Source organism: Falco biarmicus, chromosome 1 (genome assembly GCF_023638135.1).
Source record: "Falco biarmicus isolate bFalBia1 chromosome 1, bFalBia1.pri, whole genome shotgun sequence".
Classification (NCBI taxonomy): domain Eukaryota; kingdom Metazoa; phylum Chordata; class Aves; order Falconiformes; family Falconidae; genus Falco; species Falco biarmicus.
The window spans coordinates 18,637,942-18,653,658 of record NC_079288.1 but is presented as its reverse complement, the minus strand read 5'-3'; the positions used below and the strand labels follow the sequence as shown (position 1 = coordinate 18,653,658).

Here is a 15,717-nt window from a genome sequence, read left to right as displayed (position 1 = left end):
TAGACAGATGGTTAGAAGAAATAATGAGATGAAATCTTTATGGGTCTTGAACTCTCAAAGGTGTATTAAAATGATTCAAAACATTAGATAAACAGATTTCAACACAACTGAATCAAACTTGACCTAATTCTAATTTAAAACGCTACCTACAGTACTGTACATAAAGTGAACTCTCAACTGAATTGTGCTTCGTTCCTTTTAAGACTTTTTGTATAATTTCCATTTAACAAATGCCTGACAGATTAAAATTAAATAGCAGGGAGTTAATTGTCATAGCTTGCATACATCAAAAAACAAAAATGTCTAGAATCAAATTACACAGCAAGTACAACAAAAGATCACTCAAATTGTTAATTAAAGAAGTCAAATGATTTTTGAGTGTGTAGGCTAATGATTATAGGGAACATGAAACAAAGAAGCGACACCAGTGATAGAAAAATACTAAGTACAAGTTAGGCTGTAGGACCAAACCAAACAGGCTCGCATGAGGCTGACGCTCCAGTTAAGTCCAACTCCACAAACCCCTTTATGCATTTGAGCAGCTTTAACTCATATGGTCTCATCGAGCACCACAACCTAATGAGTCTTTGCTAATTAGCCCTTTTCCTGTATTTCTTTTGGAAAAATAAGGGGTTTGATGGCAGATCTGAAGAGAGGGATAGGAAAGGGACAATTTGGACACATTAAGGCAGCCCAAGAGGACACCAAACTGACGAGGCTAGCACTGCTGACAAAGCTGGTGGGGAGGGACAGGAGAGGGTGAGACTTAAGACAGTGGATATACAAAGATAATCATGAAGATCCTTAGGATGTGAAGTGAAACTTGACCAAAATGCCATGAAACACAGCAAATAAATGAAAGAACATCTTACTTGATACTGTATGATACTCTAAAATACTGGTTTTTAAGGAATAAAATGATGAACACAAAACTTAACCATTAAGCTGAACCAATTTTATTATTAATTCTTAAAACTGAAGTACTAAGAGATATTTTGTAGGAAATATTTCAAATCCATGGTAATACCTTTGGAATCGTTCTTGCTGTTCTCTTTGCTTCCGGATTTCTGGAAATTGTTTTTCATAGTACTCTCTTGTTTTGCTCTCCTTAGCTTTCCTGCGTGGATTATTTTCTATCCTGTCAACTTTTTTCTCCCATGCCTCCATCAGCTGATCATAACGTTGACAGATTTTCTGTTCCTGTTAAATTCCAAAAGTAAACCTTGAACTAAACAAAAATACACTAAGTGATCAGTATGCATAACACGAGTAGGCTCCCAGAACGAACAAACATATTTTTCCTGCTCTAGTGGCTTCCATTTTGAAGATGACATTACACAATTTTCAGCAGAGAGGTGAGGAAATGGATATGAAAATGCAGATTTTGCATATTACACACTATTTCTTTGCTTTACACATCACAATGGTATCGGTAACAGCTATTACTGCCTTCCAGAAATTGCACATCTTCTGGTACCAGGCTTTTAGTTAGTGGATTTTTTTAATATTTTATTTAAAATTTTTAATTAACAGAAGGGGGCTGGAATCACTGCAGTATATCCTCAATGTGGGTGATATGTAGGGAGCTGCTCCTACATGAAAAAAAACTAGGATCATAAGAAGAAAAACACTTAATTGCATTTTCATAGCGGAATCTTCTAATTTGATGTATAACCCTTTGCTATTCTTAATAATAAAAACGATCTTTCAGACACCACCCAGAAGGGCCTCTTGACTTTGTATGCCACTTGCTACAACAGCATGCAAGAGAAAGCATTAAGTCAATTAATACTGGTATCCAACATGTGTGAGTTAGATTAAAAGTGCTGTCAGACTTCAAAAATCAGAGATCTGCCCCATTTTCTTTCAGATACTACAGCTGCTATACAAGAAAAGAAGTTCAGAGAGGTCAGGCATGACAGTTAAAGATTTCACTGGGTGTCTTCCACTCATACTCTTTAAGAAGAGAAAAGGAAAGGAAAGAAAAAAAAGCTTTTCCCGTATTGTACTTTAGATGGTTTTCAGTCAAATAATCAACAGACCAGTTATAAACCCGCAGCTTATTTTCTAGTAAAGCAACTGAATTTTAGCTTAAGATCTTATTTTTCTAATCAATAGGATTTACACAACACATTTGGGAATGTAACTCAAGGATCCAGACAGAAAACCAAACACGTGCTCTCTTTACAAAAACATGGCAGTATTACCCGTTGTTTTCTTGCATGGTTTCTTCTTTTAAAGAACAGTATTAGCTTCTTCCTCATCACTTGGTTTCTGGAAAACAAAATTAGGGGGAAAAAACACCAAGCAACAAAAAAAAAAACTACGTAAGAATCAAGCACTTCAAAATTACTCAGCAAAGCCCATATAGATCCTAGATGACAGATCATTATTATGAAAAATATTTTTGGTGTAGAAAATAGAGGGGAAATTTCTGATGAAACAATCATCTAACTAATACTGTATTTTAGAAGAGAGAATATTCTTGAAGATGGCTGGAACAAGCAATTGAGACACAGAAGCTTACAATTTCAAGTTACGTGCTCTCCTTTGGAATCAGACAATATGCTAAAATGAGTAAATTTGGCTTAAGATATTATGCTGGAGTGGGGTGGGGGGGAATCTTTGTAATTCAATCCTAAAGTTAAGACTTTTACAATGTATTACTCAAAAAAAAAAATCAGTATTTTGGAACTGCTAAGAGAAGATTTTAAAGGACAGCCATCTGTAGGATTTTTTCTGTACTTAGAAAATATTATAAAATGCTAGCAAAAGTTATAGCACTTCATAATATGCATGTAATTCATTACGCATTTCTTCACACCTGAAACCAACAATTCATTTCTTCCTTTATAAAAACTGGTAGTACAGAAAATGGTTATGAATAAACAAATCCTATGAAAAGACTAATGTTCTTCAAGAAATTTGAAGTGGGATAATCATGCCACAGCAGTAAAGTTTGTCTAAACGCCACCAATATTTGAGTTGCAAAGTGAGACATGAAAGTAAATATTTTTTTTTCCCCAGTTACTGTGCCAGAGAAGCCATGAAAAGGCCTTGGTCTTCATAGTTACAATAGAGTGGGATTTCCTCAAAGAAGATTTGCAAGAAATATGCACTTTTGTGACCATTGAAATTCAGCCATTACTTTCACTAGTAGCAATACATGTTTTCAAAACAAGCTGATACTTGTTGCAATGGAGTGATCACTACTTTGGTATTTTATAGCATTGCTACACAGTGAAATCAATATTGATTTGACATACATAGGTAAAAAGGAAGATTTTGTTCTACGTTATGAATGACATTTTGTAGAGAAGTTCAGCATCATCTTTGCAGAACTGAGATGTTCAAAGCAATTGGATGAAACAAACACCATGAAGAAGGTCTCTTTTATGGACATTTGAGTACAAATAAGCTCAATTAAGCACATTTTTAAATTAATCTATTAAAACTACATTTGTATTTATAAACAATATTTACTGCAGTAAACTAAAAAACCACAGCTCATACAAATTCAAGAAACAAGTTCTATATGAAAAACAAAAAAATTACTTTCCTCAAAAACCACGTTTCTTTCAGAAGACAAGCAGTTTATTTCAAATAATTGAATTTGGTTTGCCCTAAATAACAGGTAAGTGTAGCATGCAGTAACTCTGCTCATAGCCACGACAGAAAATGATTACATGGTTAAGACATAATAAAAATAAAATAAATTAAAAAAAATAATCAGGACTCCTCCTAAGGTTTATTGACAGTGGTAACTTTTGAAACTCTTCTTTGAACGGTACTTTCAGGGAAAGTTGACTAGATATATCCATGTCAGATCTGGTATTTTAGACTCTGAAAAACACTAGCATTACCAACTTCAGTTTTATATTTATCTTTAAGTTCAGATTCAAAGTGACAGTTTCTTTCTGCCTTCAATACATGTAACTCCTGCTTTTCAGCACTGTTCTACAACATAGATATCCAAAAGTTACATGGACTGGAAGCTTTTAATTATGGATAAAGTACACACACTATTTGGAAATCACAGCAATGAAAAATTCGAGCAAATGTTTAAGTCTAGCTGCCCTAAATGGCACCGTGACAAGATATTAAAGCACTTACGTTTTGATGTTTTCATGGTAGACCTTTGTGTCTGATGGTTGGTTGTAAAGTGGCTACAATTTTGGATTAGAAATGTATGCTTAGTACTTTTCAATGCATGTAATTCTAAAAGTATATGCAATATATTTAACAATATCTTAGTATTCTGCCAACAGTGCACTCAACCTGAGATGCAGCAGTCTGAAGGGACTAGAAGATATTCAACACAAAGCATAGATTTCATTACTTAGAATTAGGTTATAACTACTTATGTACAACAGTATTTCATTTTTTTCATATTTCAAACTCTTCTCTCAATTAGCTTCAAATCGATTTTAAAAATTACACTTATGTGGCCAATTAGTTCACTAAAGCCCCAATTCACCAGTGCATTTAAACACCCACTTTTATACATAAACAGAACTACATCTGTTTACCACAGCAGATTTACAGCAACTGGCAACACAGAAAACTGAACAAAAGACAGACAAACAAACAAAAACCCCCACAACTTACCAGTTCAACTTTTGGGCCAAGACCTTCAAAAATCTTGTGAGCTTCTTCTGCTTTTTTCTGCAAGAAAGATTTTTTTTTAAAATATATAGTCTAAGTAAATCACCTGAAGTTAGCATCAAAAGTGCATCTGAGCTTTTTCACTTATGCTAGCTGCTAAACCCCTGTCTGACCATACTATATCCTTCTTAACCTACTTCTGCAGTGCTGCCTCAGAAAATCAAGAAACTCATACTTGAATTGTTCAGTTACTACTCTGATCTCCGTGTTTGGAAGCTGGTAGAGCATAAACGCAGAAACCGATTTCTGCAATTCAAAAAGAACATACATTTAACAAATAACATAGCAAATCAATATTAAGAGGAAAAAAGGTGTCCAGTAAAATGAAGTATAGCTAGCATCAAAAAAATGGAAATAAGAGACTAAAATTGTCCAGTTGCCAAGTGTGGGAGTGTGAATCCATATGTACATACACACACAGAGAGAAATATGTCAAAGGTCCTACTTCCCTCACACTAGGCAAAGACCCTGAAATAATTCTGACCCTAAAGGAGGCAGCACTGAGTAAGACAGTTGGCTTTCACAATCTCATTTCAAGCCTGTACAATCTTCCAAAGCTCTTTGTCAACAGCCAGGCTATCTGAAATGACCCTCAAATTTCCTTCCTCCCCCCCCAGCAGTTATATGTGCTAGCCCTCAGATATCTGCAAAGAAAAATATAGGAGAAAATAATCCATAAAGCAGTCACTATTCAAAAGTGTCCTGCTAAGTTCTAACCTCTTTCCATATAATTGCAATCTTGAGAAATTCTTTGGAACTCACAGCTGCACAAAATAATTATATATCAAGGAAATATTATAGTACTACCCTGGAAGAATGTTTTTTCTGGTCTCAAAACATTTAAGATTGAACTCTAGCCCTATTACTTTTAATATTCAACTACTGATGGAATTTGGTTAAAGTAATTATCCTAAACTGCATGGTTTGAAGATGAAAGCTGCCAAGGGGATTGTCCTCTTGCACAACTGAAGAAGAAAAGATACCAAACAAGCACTATGTACACAAATGGCTTAACAGATCTTAAATAAACCTTTAAATAAGACAGTGAGTAGTGACACGTGCTATTTGTATTAAGCCCCATCAACTCTGCCATTCTGCAGTACATGTAATTCCTGACACGAGAACTCAAACCAAGTGCTAAATGGATTCACAAATGCATTAAGCTTAATAATTGCCTTTGGATATAGAATACTATATCAACAGCTACACAGACAGAAGCTAATAGATAACTATACACTGACACAGGCAACATAAAAATGGGTTTCCACATCTACTGACACGTACACGATGTGGGGAATGCAACAGCAAGTTAAAAACTCTGTTGTAAAACCCACGTGTAACCAGTTAGCAGAGAAAGTTGCACAGCAGCCCACTAAGGTGTCTTCAAACTCACAGTTTTGCCTACTACCCAACATGCAACTCAGCTTGTCTTGTTAGGTGATTGTATGAGTTTTATAATTTTTATTACATTATAGCATGAAAGAGATTTAAAGCAGTAAAACTGGTTTGTAACCAGAAGTAAACATATCGCTGTACATTGGCTACAACAGTTTTTATAACATAATAATTGCCCTACTGTCCTGTATTAAGTAAATACATCAAATTTCACAGACAACTGGGGGAAGGGGAGAACAGGCTGCACGGAACACTTGAGACAAAGTTCCACTGTATAAAAAAATCTAGTATTGTGTTGCAGGTTTTTACCACCTCATATTTTCAAAAATAGACTATTGTAACAGAAGTTAGCTGTTTCTCTAACCTACAAAATAGAATCGGGAAATTAAACAAACATAAGCCTCTCACAAAAGACCATAATACTCTCAAAACCAGCAGATATCCAACATCCTAATCTCAAACTACCAGGAAAAAAAAAAAAAAAAAAAAGGCAGGAAGCAGTTTGCTACTTCTGGCAATATTACTGAGCGCCTGTACTTTTCTCATGACTTATGCAATGCAAGCTCACAATTCACCAATATACTACTTCTTCATATCTGTTCATTTATCTAGATCTTAAGAGCCAGAAGTCAGAGTTTAAAAAGAAAGCACAGAATCTTACAACATAGGCAGTTTTTCCCCTTCAGTTAATTTAAATGTTGGGTCTTCAGCCAAGCTTGTCAGTATTTATGTAAGGAAAAGAGAATACAAGATAAATTTCTGTGGCTTTTTTTTTAATTTATCTATCTACACGCATACAAATATCTGTCTATATATACATACGTGTGTGTGTGCCTCTCTGTGTGTTTATACATATCTATATCTAAACATCTCAACAAAAGGGTCTAGGGATGAGAGACACAGATGTGCTTCCCTAGACGGCTTACAAGATAGAAGGATCCTGTGATCAAGAATAAAAATGTCATGCAAGCATCTTTCATTTAAATAAGTAAATGAGTATTAAAAGAGGGATAAAAAGGGCAGATCAATAAAACAGCAGAAGCAAAAACTGACCCACAGAAGTTAAGACACAATGAGTTTTAGCACATTGGGTCAGATTCACAGCTACACTCAGTCAACTGAAAAGCACGCTTACCCGATTTTCATCGTAAATAATTTGGACAATACTGCGGTGTTTCTGTTCCACTGGAGGAGGGGAGACAGGCCGCTCTGGCTCTGGAGGCTTAGCAGCTTCTTCTTCAAGTTGTTGCTAAGAGACGAAAGAAAGAAAATCAGCCATCCGCACCATGTTACCCTTACCAGTAATTAGTCACCAGAGATAAAATATGCATCTGATCAACAGTTAGCACCGCCTGTTATTTCTCCTTTTAACTGACAAGGAATGAATGAAATGGTTTTAATGCCAATAGGGACGATAACAAGACTATTTTTTGTACTATTGGTAAACCAAATTAACTGTTTAAAAAAGACTTGTTTCAGCTTGACATGTAAAGTGACTTTTCAATTTATCACTATGTAACTTTAAACAAAAATATTAACTTCAGAGAAAGTTACTCCAAACCTGCCTTCTCACAGAGGAAGTTGCCTTTCTATTGTAGATATTCAAGTGTCATTATTACTACTACTATCTCATTGTTTACAAAGTACAAAAGTCCTTCTAACACTCCACAGAGAACATAATTCTAAACATACTTCACAGCAGAAATAAACCACTCCACATGCATTGAAGTTCCAAGATTGTTAAAATACCAAACAAGCAAAAAATACCAACAGCAAAAAAAAAAAACAACCCTGTAATGTTTTCCTAGCTACTACACTGCTGCACTACACACTCTCACATCAAATAAATCTGGTTCAGTGACACCTTCCTTTTTTAATTGTCAATATCCTTCATCCATGCCTGCCACAAACATGCAACAAAGAACTACTGACACTAGGGATCCATCCCATCTTACAGTACTGGATAGAACATGCTACATTTCTGCATAAGAATTCAAAGTGTAAAATTTTTGCAGAATGACTTAATAAGCAGGCTCAATTATTGCAGGCAATGACAACTTTGTAATTTTTAAGAAGTCAAATCATAGTAAAAATGTGCACAAATGAACCTTCATAGATAGTATGCATAGTACTTGCTGATTTTGTGGAAAAGTGAACAAACAAACAAAAAGATAGGCATCGTTTAACACACAGCCAGGTATTTAATGACATACTTTTTTATTTTTGTGCTGAAGGTCACTTTACAGGTCATTAAAATTCAGATGGAATGAAATGCTTCCAGACCATAAAAACATATCACTCCAAATAGTTGTCTATTTATTATCCTGGACCTACAAGTTAACAAATCCTATAGCATAACTAATTTCCTACAGAGTTCCCACTTAAAAAACGTAATGCTGGCACTATTTCTATCTGGATCTTTGAAAGTCATAAAAGGAAAAGACGACAAGGACTTTGTTTTTGCCAAGGAGTAACAGATGCCTAGATTAAAGGGTGGGTTTAGTTGGCCACAACAGCTACTGGGAAGGCAACAACTACTGCCAGGAAACATTTCCTTTGCTTCCAAAGGCTGAAGTGCAGCGCTCTGGTGCAAAGCACAGCCAGGACCATACCAAAAAAGGTGATACTTCCTCCTTTATTTCTCTGCGCTGTTTACTCACACCCCTCCTACTACACTTTCCCCCCAATGCTGACCTTAGCTCCAGATGTTAGGATCTCTTGCCCTTGTGAAAGCAGATGATCCAGGGACTTCTGTACAAGCACTGGCTTTGGAGATGCATGCAAGGGATTCTCCCCTTGCACAGACTGAGAAAGAATAAAGATGACAGCCTCCCCTCACCCAGCAGTCATCTTTAAGGCTGAAACTGCAGTCATGGTGCCCTTGTTTCACTAGTCGTCTAACAGAAGTTTAAAATATAAAGCCATCCACTGTTGGTGTTACTACGTGGCTTTCTCCTACTTTCAAAAACACCTAAAGCTATGTGATGTTCAATCCACTTAAATGTTTTAACAAAATCACATACATAACCTTCCCTTTTTAACTTGTTCAGTTGGTTCACGTAACCAAAAATTCACCAACAACAACAAATGAAGTTTTTCCACACCTTCTTCACTGGCAGATAAAAACAGTAGTGTCTGCTATGCTTACTTGCTTTTTCTTCAGTTTAAGGATTTGCTGTTCAACTTTCGCAATTTCGCGATCTACACGGTCCATGCTCTGTATCAATTCTTCCTTTGACAGCTTTGAAGGTGAAGCATTTTGGTCCTCCCCACAAGGCTGACCAGAAATTGGAGAAGATGGTCCCTCATGTTTTCCTCCAAAAGATGGGTCCTTTCATGGGGACAGGAGATGGGGTGGGGGTGTGGGGGAGAAATTGAGAGAAATTTGGTCATATTGATAACATAGGTGAGTGTTCAGTAACCAAACTAGCATGCGTGAATTAAAAAGAATTTCCAGTTAATCTGTATCTCTGTTGAAGAGCTAAGTTAAAGCTTAATATTTCAAATTATTAACACTATAAATATTTTAGAACTGACAGCCCATTTCACAGTCTACCTTTAAAAATAACAGCACATTTCAACATTGAAACCAAACCTTGAAACCAAAATGAGGATCAAAACATCTCACTTTAAAAAATGTGTCTTCATAACTGTAAACACTATCTTTCTCCTTTAAAGCAAGGGTTACTTGAGAACAAGTGCTCAATACTCTGCACGTGTATAGATGAGGATATTCTTGAAGATAACCATGACGACCCTGATAAAGTGTATCTGGAGTCAGCTGTGGTTATAAAAGGACTAAAGAGAAGTGATGACTTAAGAGAAGACAGGTGCCCTGGTTTCACCTGGAACAGTTAGTTTTCTTCTTAGTAGCTGGTACAGTGCTGTGTTTTGGATTTTGTGTGAGAATAATGTTGATGACAGATGTTTTTAGTTGTTGCTAGTTAATGTTTATACTAAGTCAAGGACTTTTCAGTTCCTCAAGCCTTGGCAGCAAGACAGCTAGAGGGGCACAAGAAACTGGGAGGGGACACAGCCAGGACAGCTGACCCAAACTAGCCAAAGGGATACTCCATACCATAGATCATGCTCAGTATATAAACTGGGGGGAGTTGGCTGCAGCCAATCATTGCCTGGGGACTGGCTAGACATCAGTCAGTCAGCAGGAGGTTAGAAATTTTATTGTGCATCACTTGTTTTTTCTCCTTTCCCTTTGGATTTTATTCCTCTCCCCTTCTCCCTCTTTTTCATAATTATTATTGTCGTTCTTATTATAGTTATAGTAACTGTTATAGTTATTATTATTGTTTTGAGTCACTCCCACTCCCATTTCATTTTAATTATAAAATTGTTCTTATCTCAACCCTCAAGTTTTACATTCCTTTCCAATTTTCCTCTCCACACTTCTGGGGGTGGGTGGAAGTGAGTAAGCGTGAAACTTAGTGTGTGGTACTTAGTTTCTGGCTGGGGTTAAACCATGACAACAGGTTACACTATTCATTTGGCTTTCACTTTTCTTGCCTCTGCTTTTTTGTCTGTTCCCAAACAACATATTCCAACGCGCTTCACGTTCTAGTATCAGCACTATTGCACCTTGTCTTTGTTTATGTCATCAGACCATCATGCTCCATGACTACCTAGCTGGCAAACACTAGATCGCTCATTCAAGCCAATCTGCCTGAAAGATGACGCGTCCAAATGCCACTTCTCCTCGAGATAATACTAGGCTGTATTTCTAAATTGAGACAGTAGATTTCTATATGTAGCGCCTGGATAAAAATTCAGTTACATGCAAGCATGTTCACATTGAATGTCTTGGCTCAGATTCTTCAATCCACTTTGATCTCATCTTTGCTATGCAACAGAGCAAGTTACTAAGAAATCACATGCTATCATTTTACCTCACAGAGAGTTTATTCACATGATAAGAGGAATGGTAGAGAAAAAGCAAGGCAAGTAATCAACTTTTTAAATCCTGGTGCCTATTAGCTTTTGAACCTACATGGTGAAAATTTTTTTAAGATTATCTGAATTTAGAGACCTGAGAGCTCACCTTCAGAAGTCACACCCATTATGCACCAGCTTTTTGATGCATGAAGCTGCGTGCATGCATGAGAGAAGATATTAAATATTCATTTAAGAGACATTTGTCTGCTCTATACAAATTTCTCAAATCAATATTCAGTATCTACAATAGAAAATATCCCGACCAAACTAGACTGTCCTAGATTTACCCAAAATGAGCCAGTGACAAGTATAATTAGTGTTACATAAATAAGCAGATTCATTTCAAATGTTTAAAAGGGAAAGGGGGCAGAGGGGAGTACTTCAACCATTCAGTACAAATATTAATTACAGAAAAAATGGGCTTGCTTGCATTTGCCAGCAGCTTGCAATTGAAAAGCAGAAATATTTCATGCACTATACTGTAATGTTTGCAACTGAGGTTTTAATGACTTAAAGAGTGTGTAGGGGCAACTCAGAACTCCAGTCTCTTTACTGTGTTTGAGGTAGATTTATCTTCTTGGTCTTTTTATAAAAGAGTAACACTGACTCATGAGCAGTTTGTAATAGTATGTAGAATTAGTTTTCTGGGATTCAAGAATGAGCCTAAACAAATAAAAAAAATTACCTAACAGAAAAAAAATTCTTAACTCACTGTAACATAGGAAGTTACATCTTTAGCATCATATTAGAAAATGGCTTTACCTTCTTAATATCCGCAGATCTCAACCCTTCCTGCAGAGGATGTACTAAAGGCAAGACAGTAGCTGCACTGACACGCTGAAAATGGGAATCAGAGACTTGTTCAAGACGTGGTCGCTTAGATTCCAGTGAATCATGATCCGTCTGAGATGGACCTGGATGAAATTGCTGTTCATATCCAGTTCTCCTTTCTTGAGGCCTAATATACAGAAGACAAAATATTAAATATATATTTGCAAGAAAATTATTTTGTGTTCCTCAACCCTTTTCAAATATACAGGAGATGCCATTTAGTGAAACTCCCTCTAAACAGTAAGGCAGACATATTTTTAAGTATCATCTTCAGAAATACAACAGTTAAAATACATTGAAAAAGAGAAAATTAACTTCCGTCTTAAAAAGACACTGTTTAAACACATCCCTATCATTACAAACCCTTAAAGAAACTTAACACTGCTACAGTGATATTGTTCAAATCATAGCTCTGATTCAAATTATAAAAAAAACAAACAAACCATGAGATAAATATAGTACTACAGCCACTGAACACAGATGGCCACAACAGCTCCATTATTTCATTTTTGCATTCAAGTAACTTTTAAATATACACAGCGTGCTTGAAATGAGCCATGAGTCTATCTGGAACTTGATCTCTACTAAAATGCTACTAAATGACAGAAACAGCCACTGATTGAAACCACGAGTTATTTAAAAACTCCTCCTTCTCAGAAAAATGCAAAAGAACAGTATCACTAGCTTCTTTACAGTGCAATGCACAGGATGTCCATAAAAGAACTGCATAAGCTTCAACATCTTCCTATGAAGTGCCACTGAAGAGATGACAGCAGTTTCCTGTATTTTGCCAGAACTACTAAATAAGCTTTTACAAATTTACAATGCAGGGGGAGGGATGGGGGAGATTTACTTCTGCTATAAACTGAAGTTTTGAGAACTCTAAACGCTACTAGGATTCTCAGCAATAAAAATAGAGCCTTACTGACATTTTGGTGACACAAGATGAAGGGAATATGCAAGCCCCAGATTTCACTATCATCAAGTTATTTCTGGGAATATTCTAATGAGATTTTAAGCTAAACCAGTATTTACATAACATTCATCATTGGTATTTGTTCAGAACCAGTTACCTCAGTTATAGCCAAAATAAACTGCTAGCAGTAATCAGCATATAAAGTTGCTACTAGCAGATATACTTACCAAGAGTTCAAGACAAAAATACATGAGGTTGTTAAAAGCAATAACACTTGCTTACAACTGTACATCAGCATACCAATATGCTAAAGATTTGAGGCGCATAAATCACATAGTAACCTCTCTGCTAAACAGAAGCATATTTTTGCTGACTTCCTACAGTCCAGTTATTCGTATTCTGATTTCTAAATTTGGTTTTCCGAGTACATCCAATATTCTTCAGGTATAGAGTCATATGAATGCTTGACACTGTTTGAAAACCTTCTTGAGTCTATCAACCTTACAGTTATACACTAATGTGTGCTGAACATTCATCAATTGCCACCATGAAGTAACCCATTTTACTGACAAGTAGGATATTACCAATCTGAAACTAAATTGCAACATATGATTCACTGTAGCTGTTCACTACACTTGTCCTCAGTTAACCTGCTGGACCCAGATCAGTTGTATCTACTTACACAGAGACAGAAATGGTATACGAGACTGACAAAAAGGGTATTTAGAACAAATTATACGAAGCTGTCAAGTGTCTTGCCAAAAGCAGCACACACTCTCATTTAGTTCCCTGTGCCTAGAAGTCCATTTTGTGCCACATTTCAGTGTTTTACAATTCTTACAACTCAAATACTCAATTAACTTTGTTGTTTCTTACTTGCCCAGCCACACAGATACCATCTGTTGAACAAGCAAGCCTAATCTAGGACATATGACAAGTAATATTCACACTGTAACAACGCTTGCACTTGTTGCTTCTACCCAGTAAGTTAAAATTATCCAAGGGTACAAACTTTACACACTTTGAGCCTAAACAGCATTAAAAGGTTTGTAATATGCACTTGGATTCTCAGAAGTTACTGGTTTTAGGAGAGGTGTGGGAAAAGTGAAGCGGACTGTCACTTCCTGTCTGCAAAACAAATGTATCAGTTAAGCCAAAGGAACTGAGGAATTACACAACAGCTACAACACTCAAACACAGGAGACCGGCACTGTTAGGACAATGGAGCACCAATTAATATAAGTCAAGTACTTAGACAAAAAACTGTAGAACTCAAAAGCCTTTCTATTCAGTTAAATTCAGTAAAGTTAAAACTAACTTTACAGAAAGCACAGACTCATAGAAGATGCGTGTTCGTATACTTCAAAAACAGCATCCTCACCTGTCAGAGCCTGGGTGAAATTCAGAAAGCAAGGAAGGCCTGCGCCGAAGTTGCTGCTGCTGTTGCTGCTGCTGTTGCAAAAGCTGGGTTGCCTGACTGACTTCCAGGTGAGACGAACGATAATCAGGAACTGCAAATTCCTAAATGAAACACACTTCCATGTAAACAAGAACAAAGGTACAAAAGACAGATCAAAAGCATTTGGTGTCACAGAATTATCATTTCCAAAGATAATAAATACAAACCAAGACCAGATCACCAAAGCCTTATTTCACCTAAAAAAATAAAGTTTGTAAATGGCACTTCTAAGTTCTAAATGAACTTTAAAGAGATGACATACTTCACCTAATTTATTAACAGCTTCAACAAAACATAAATGAGACAGCAGCAGCAGAAGGTCCTTAAAAAATATATCCTTTAATATTGATTTTGCACGTCCAGCTACAAAGTGGTAAAATGAAAACGTATTTCAGCAACCCTAAGACAATTTCTTCCGTTATCACCTCAAGACTTCTTTGTATCAGACACTGTTAACTAGGACTAAGAGTCAGACAAGATGCATCTTCTGACTGATATAAATTATAATTAAAGCGAAGTACAAGACAATTTATTTGTACATACAGGTCTTTGACAACCTGCTTTTAAAAATTATATGCAGCTGTCATTAACCGAAGAGAAGCTCTACAAGACACAACAGGTCATTACCCATAAGATTTCATTTTTACAAGTTATCTAAAACTAAATACAGAGCAAGCCAAAAAGCTCCAATTCTTAAATTTCCTTTTGCAAACATGTAAGTAGAACAAAACGTCTAAAGTATCTGTAGCAGAAGGAGAATTTCATTAAACAAGGGAAACCTGAGCTGTTCTAAAGCCAACAGATAGTCCTCCACAGCCTAACAAGCTATAGAGAGCACAGGATAGCAGAATAAATACTCAGCAGAAATGACCAAGTAGGAGATTCTTAGAAATCCACCATCTCAATTCTGGCTAGCAGAACACACCTAGCTGGAAGCACTAGTACATCTGCTTTGACAAAATGGAGAGTATAATGCAAGTTTTTACACTTCAGATTCACATTCTCCACCTTGCACACAGACTTTGTCAAGCACTAAATTTAACTTATAGAGAACCTAGCCCAGTACTCCTTACACCGAAGAAGGAAAGATGACTATCGGTTCACTTCTTACGCTCCTGGGCCTAAAAAAGAGATTAAATCCCCATAAAAATTTAGTACCCACAACAGCCTCAGGAGTCCAGACTCTCAAAGTATTTGTTACACCCAGAACACTGCATTCATATTAAATGCATACTAACTGTAGACAGATTATTTGCACATTCTTGAAACATTATTGCTATCGATGCATACAGACTCTGCCACAATTACATTGGACAAACTTAGTATGATGACTAAACATTAATAAATTAAACCAAGACTACAACAAAAGTTTATGATCACAATCCCTAGCAAATTTATTCAAAGCACAAGAAACCAATGATAAAACCAGGAAGTTTATATTAATTCCCCGTGATAAAGATACAGAATTTAAAAACTCAGTTTTCTGTCAAAAAACAAGTAAAAA

At 36.2% G+C, this 15,717-nt stretch overlaps 1 protein-coding gene across 3 annotated transcripts in view; it reads right to left on the bottom strand.

The window, feature by feature from the left end:
• Nucleotides 1-15,717, bottom strand: part of NCOR1 (nuclear receptor corepressor 1) — a 73,775-nt gene that overhangs the window by 43,289 nt on the left and 14,769 nt on the right. For all 3 annotated transcript variants that reach the window (XM_056331086.1, XM_056331078.1, XM_056331096.1), the window contains 8 exons: nucleotides 14,136-14,275; nucleotides 11,770-11,965; nucleotides 9,209-9,391; nucleotides 7,196-7,309; nucleotides 4,609-4,665; nucleotides 4,114-4,166; nucleotides 2,208-2,274; nucleotides 1,028-1,200 (listed from right to left, as the gene is read on the bottom strand). In XM_056331086.1, coding sequence (XP_056187061.1) covers nucleotides 1,028-1,200; nucleotides 2,208-2,274; nucleotides 4,114-4,166; nucleotides 4,609-4,665; nucleotides 7,196-7,309; nucleotides 9,209-9,391; nucleotides 11,770-11,965; nucleotides 14,136-14,275 — 983 coding nt within the window. The remainder of the gene's footprint in view (nucleotides 1-1,027; nucleotides 1,201-2,207; nucleotides 2,275-4,113; nucleotides 4,167-4,608; nucleotides 4,666-7,195; nucleotides 7,310-9,208; nucleotides 9,392-11,769; nucleotides 11,966-14,135; nucleotides 14,276-15,717) is intronic.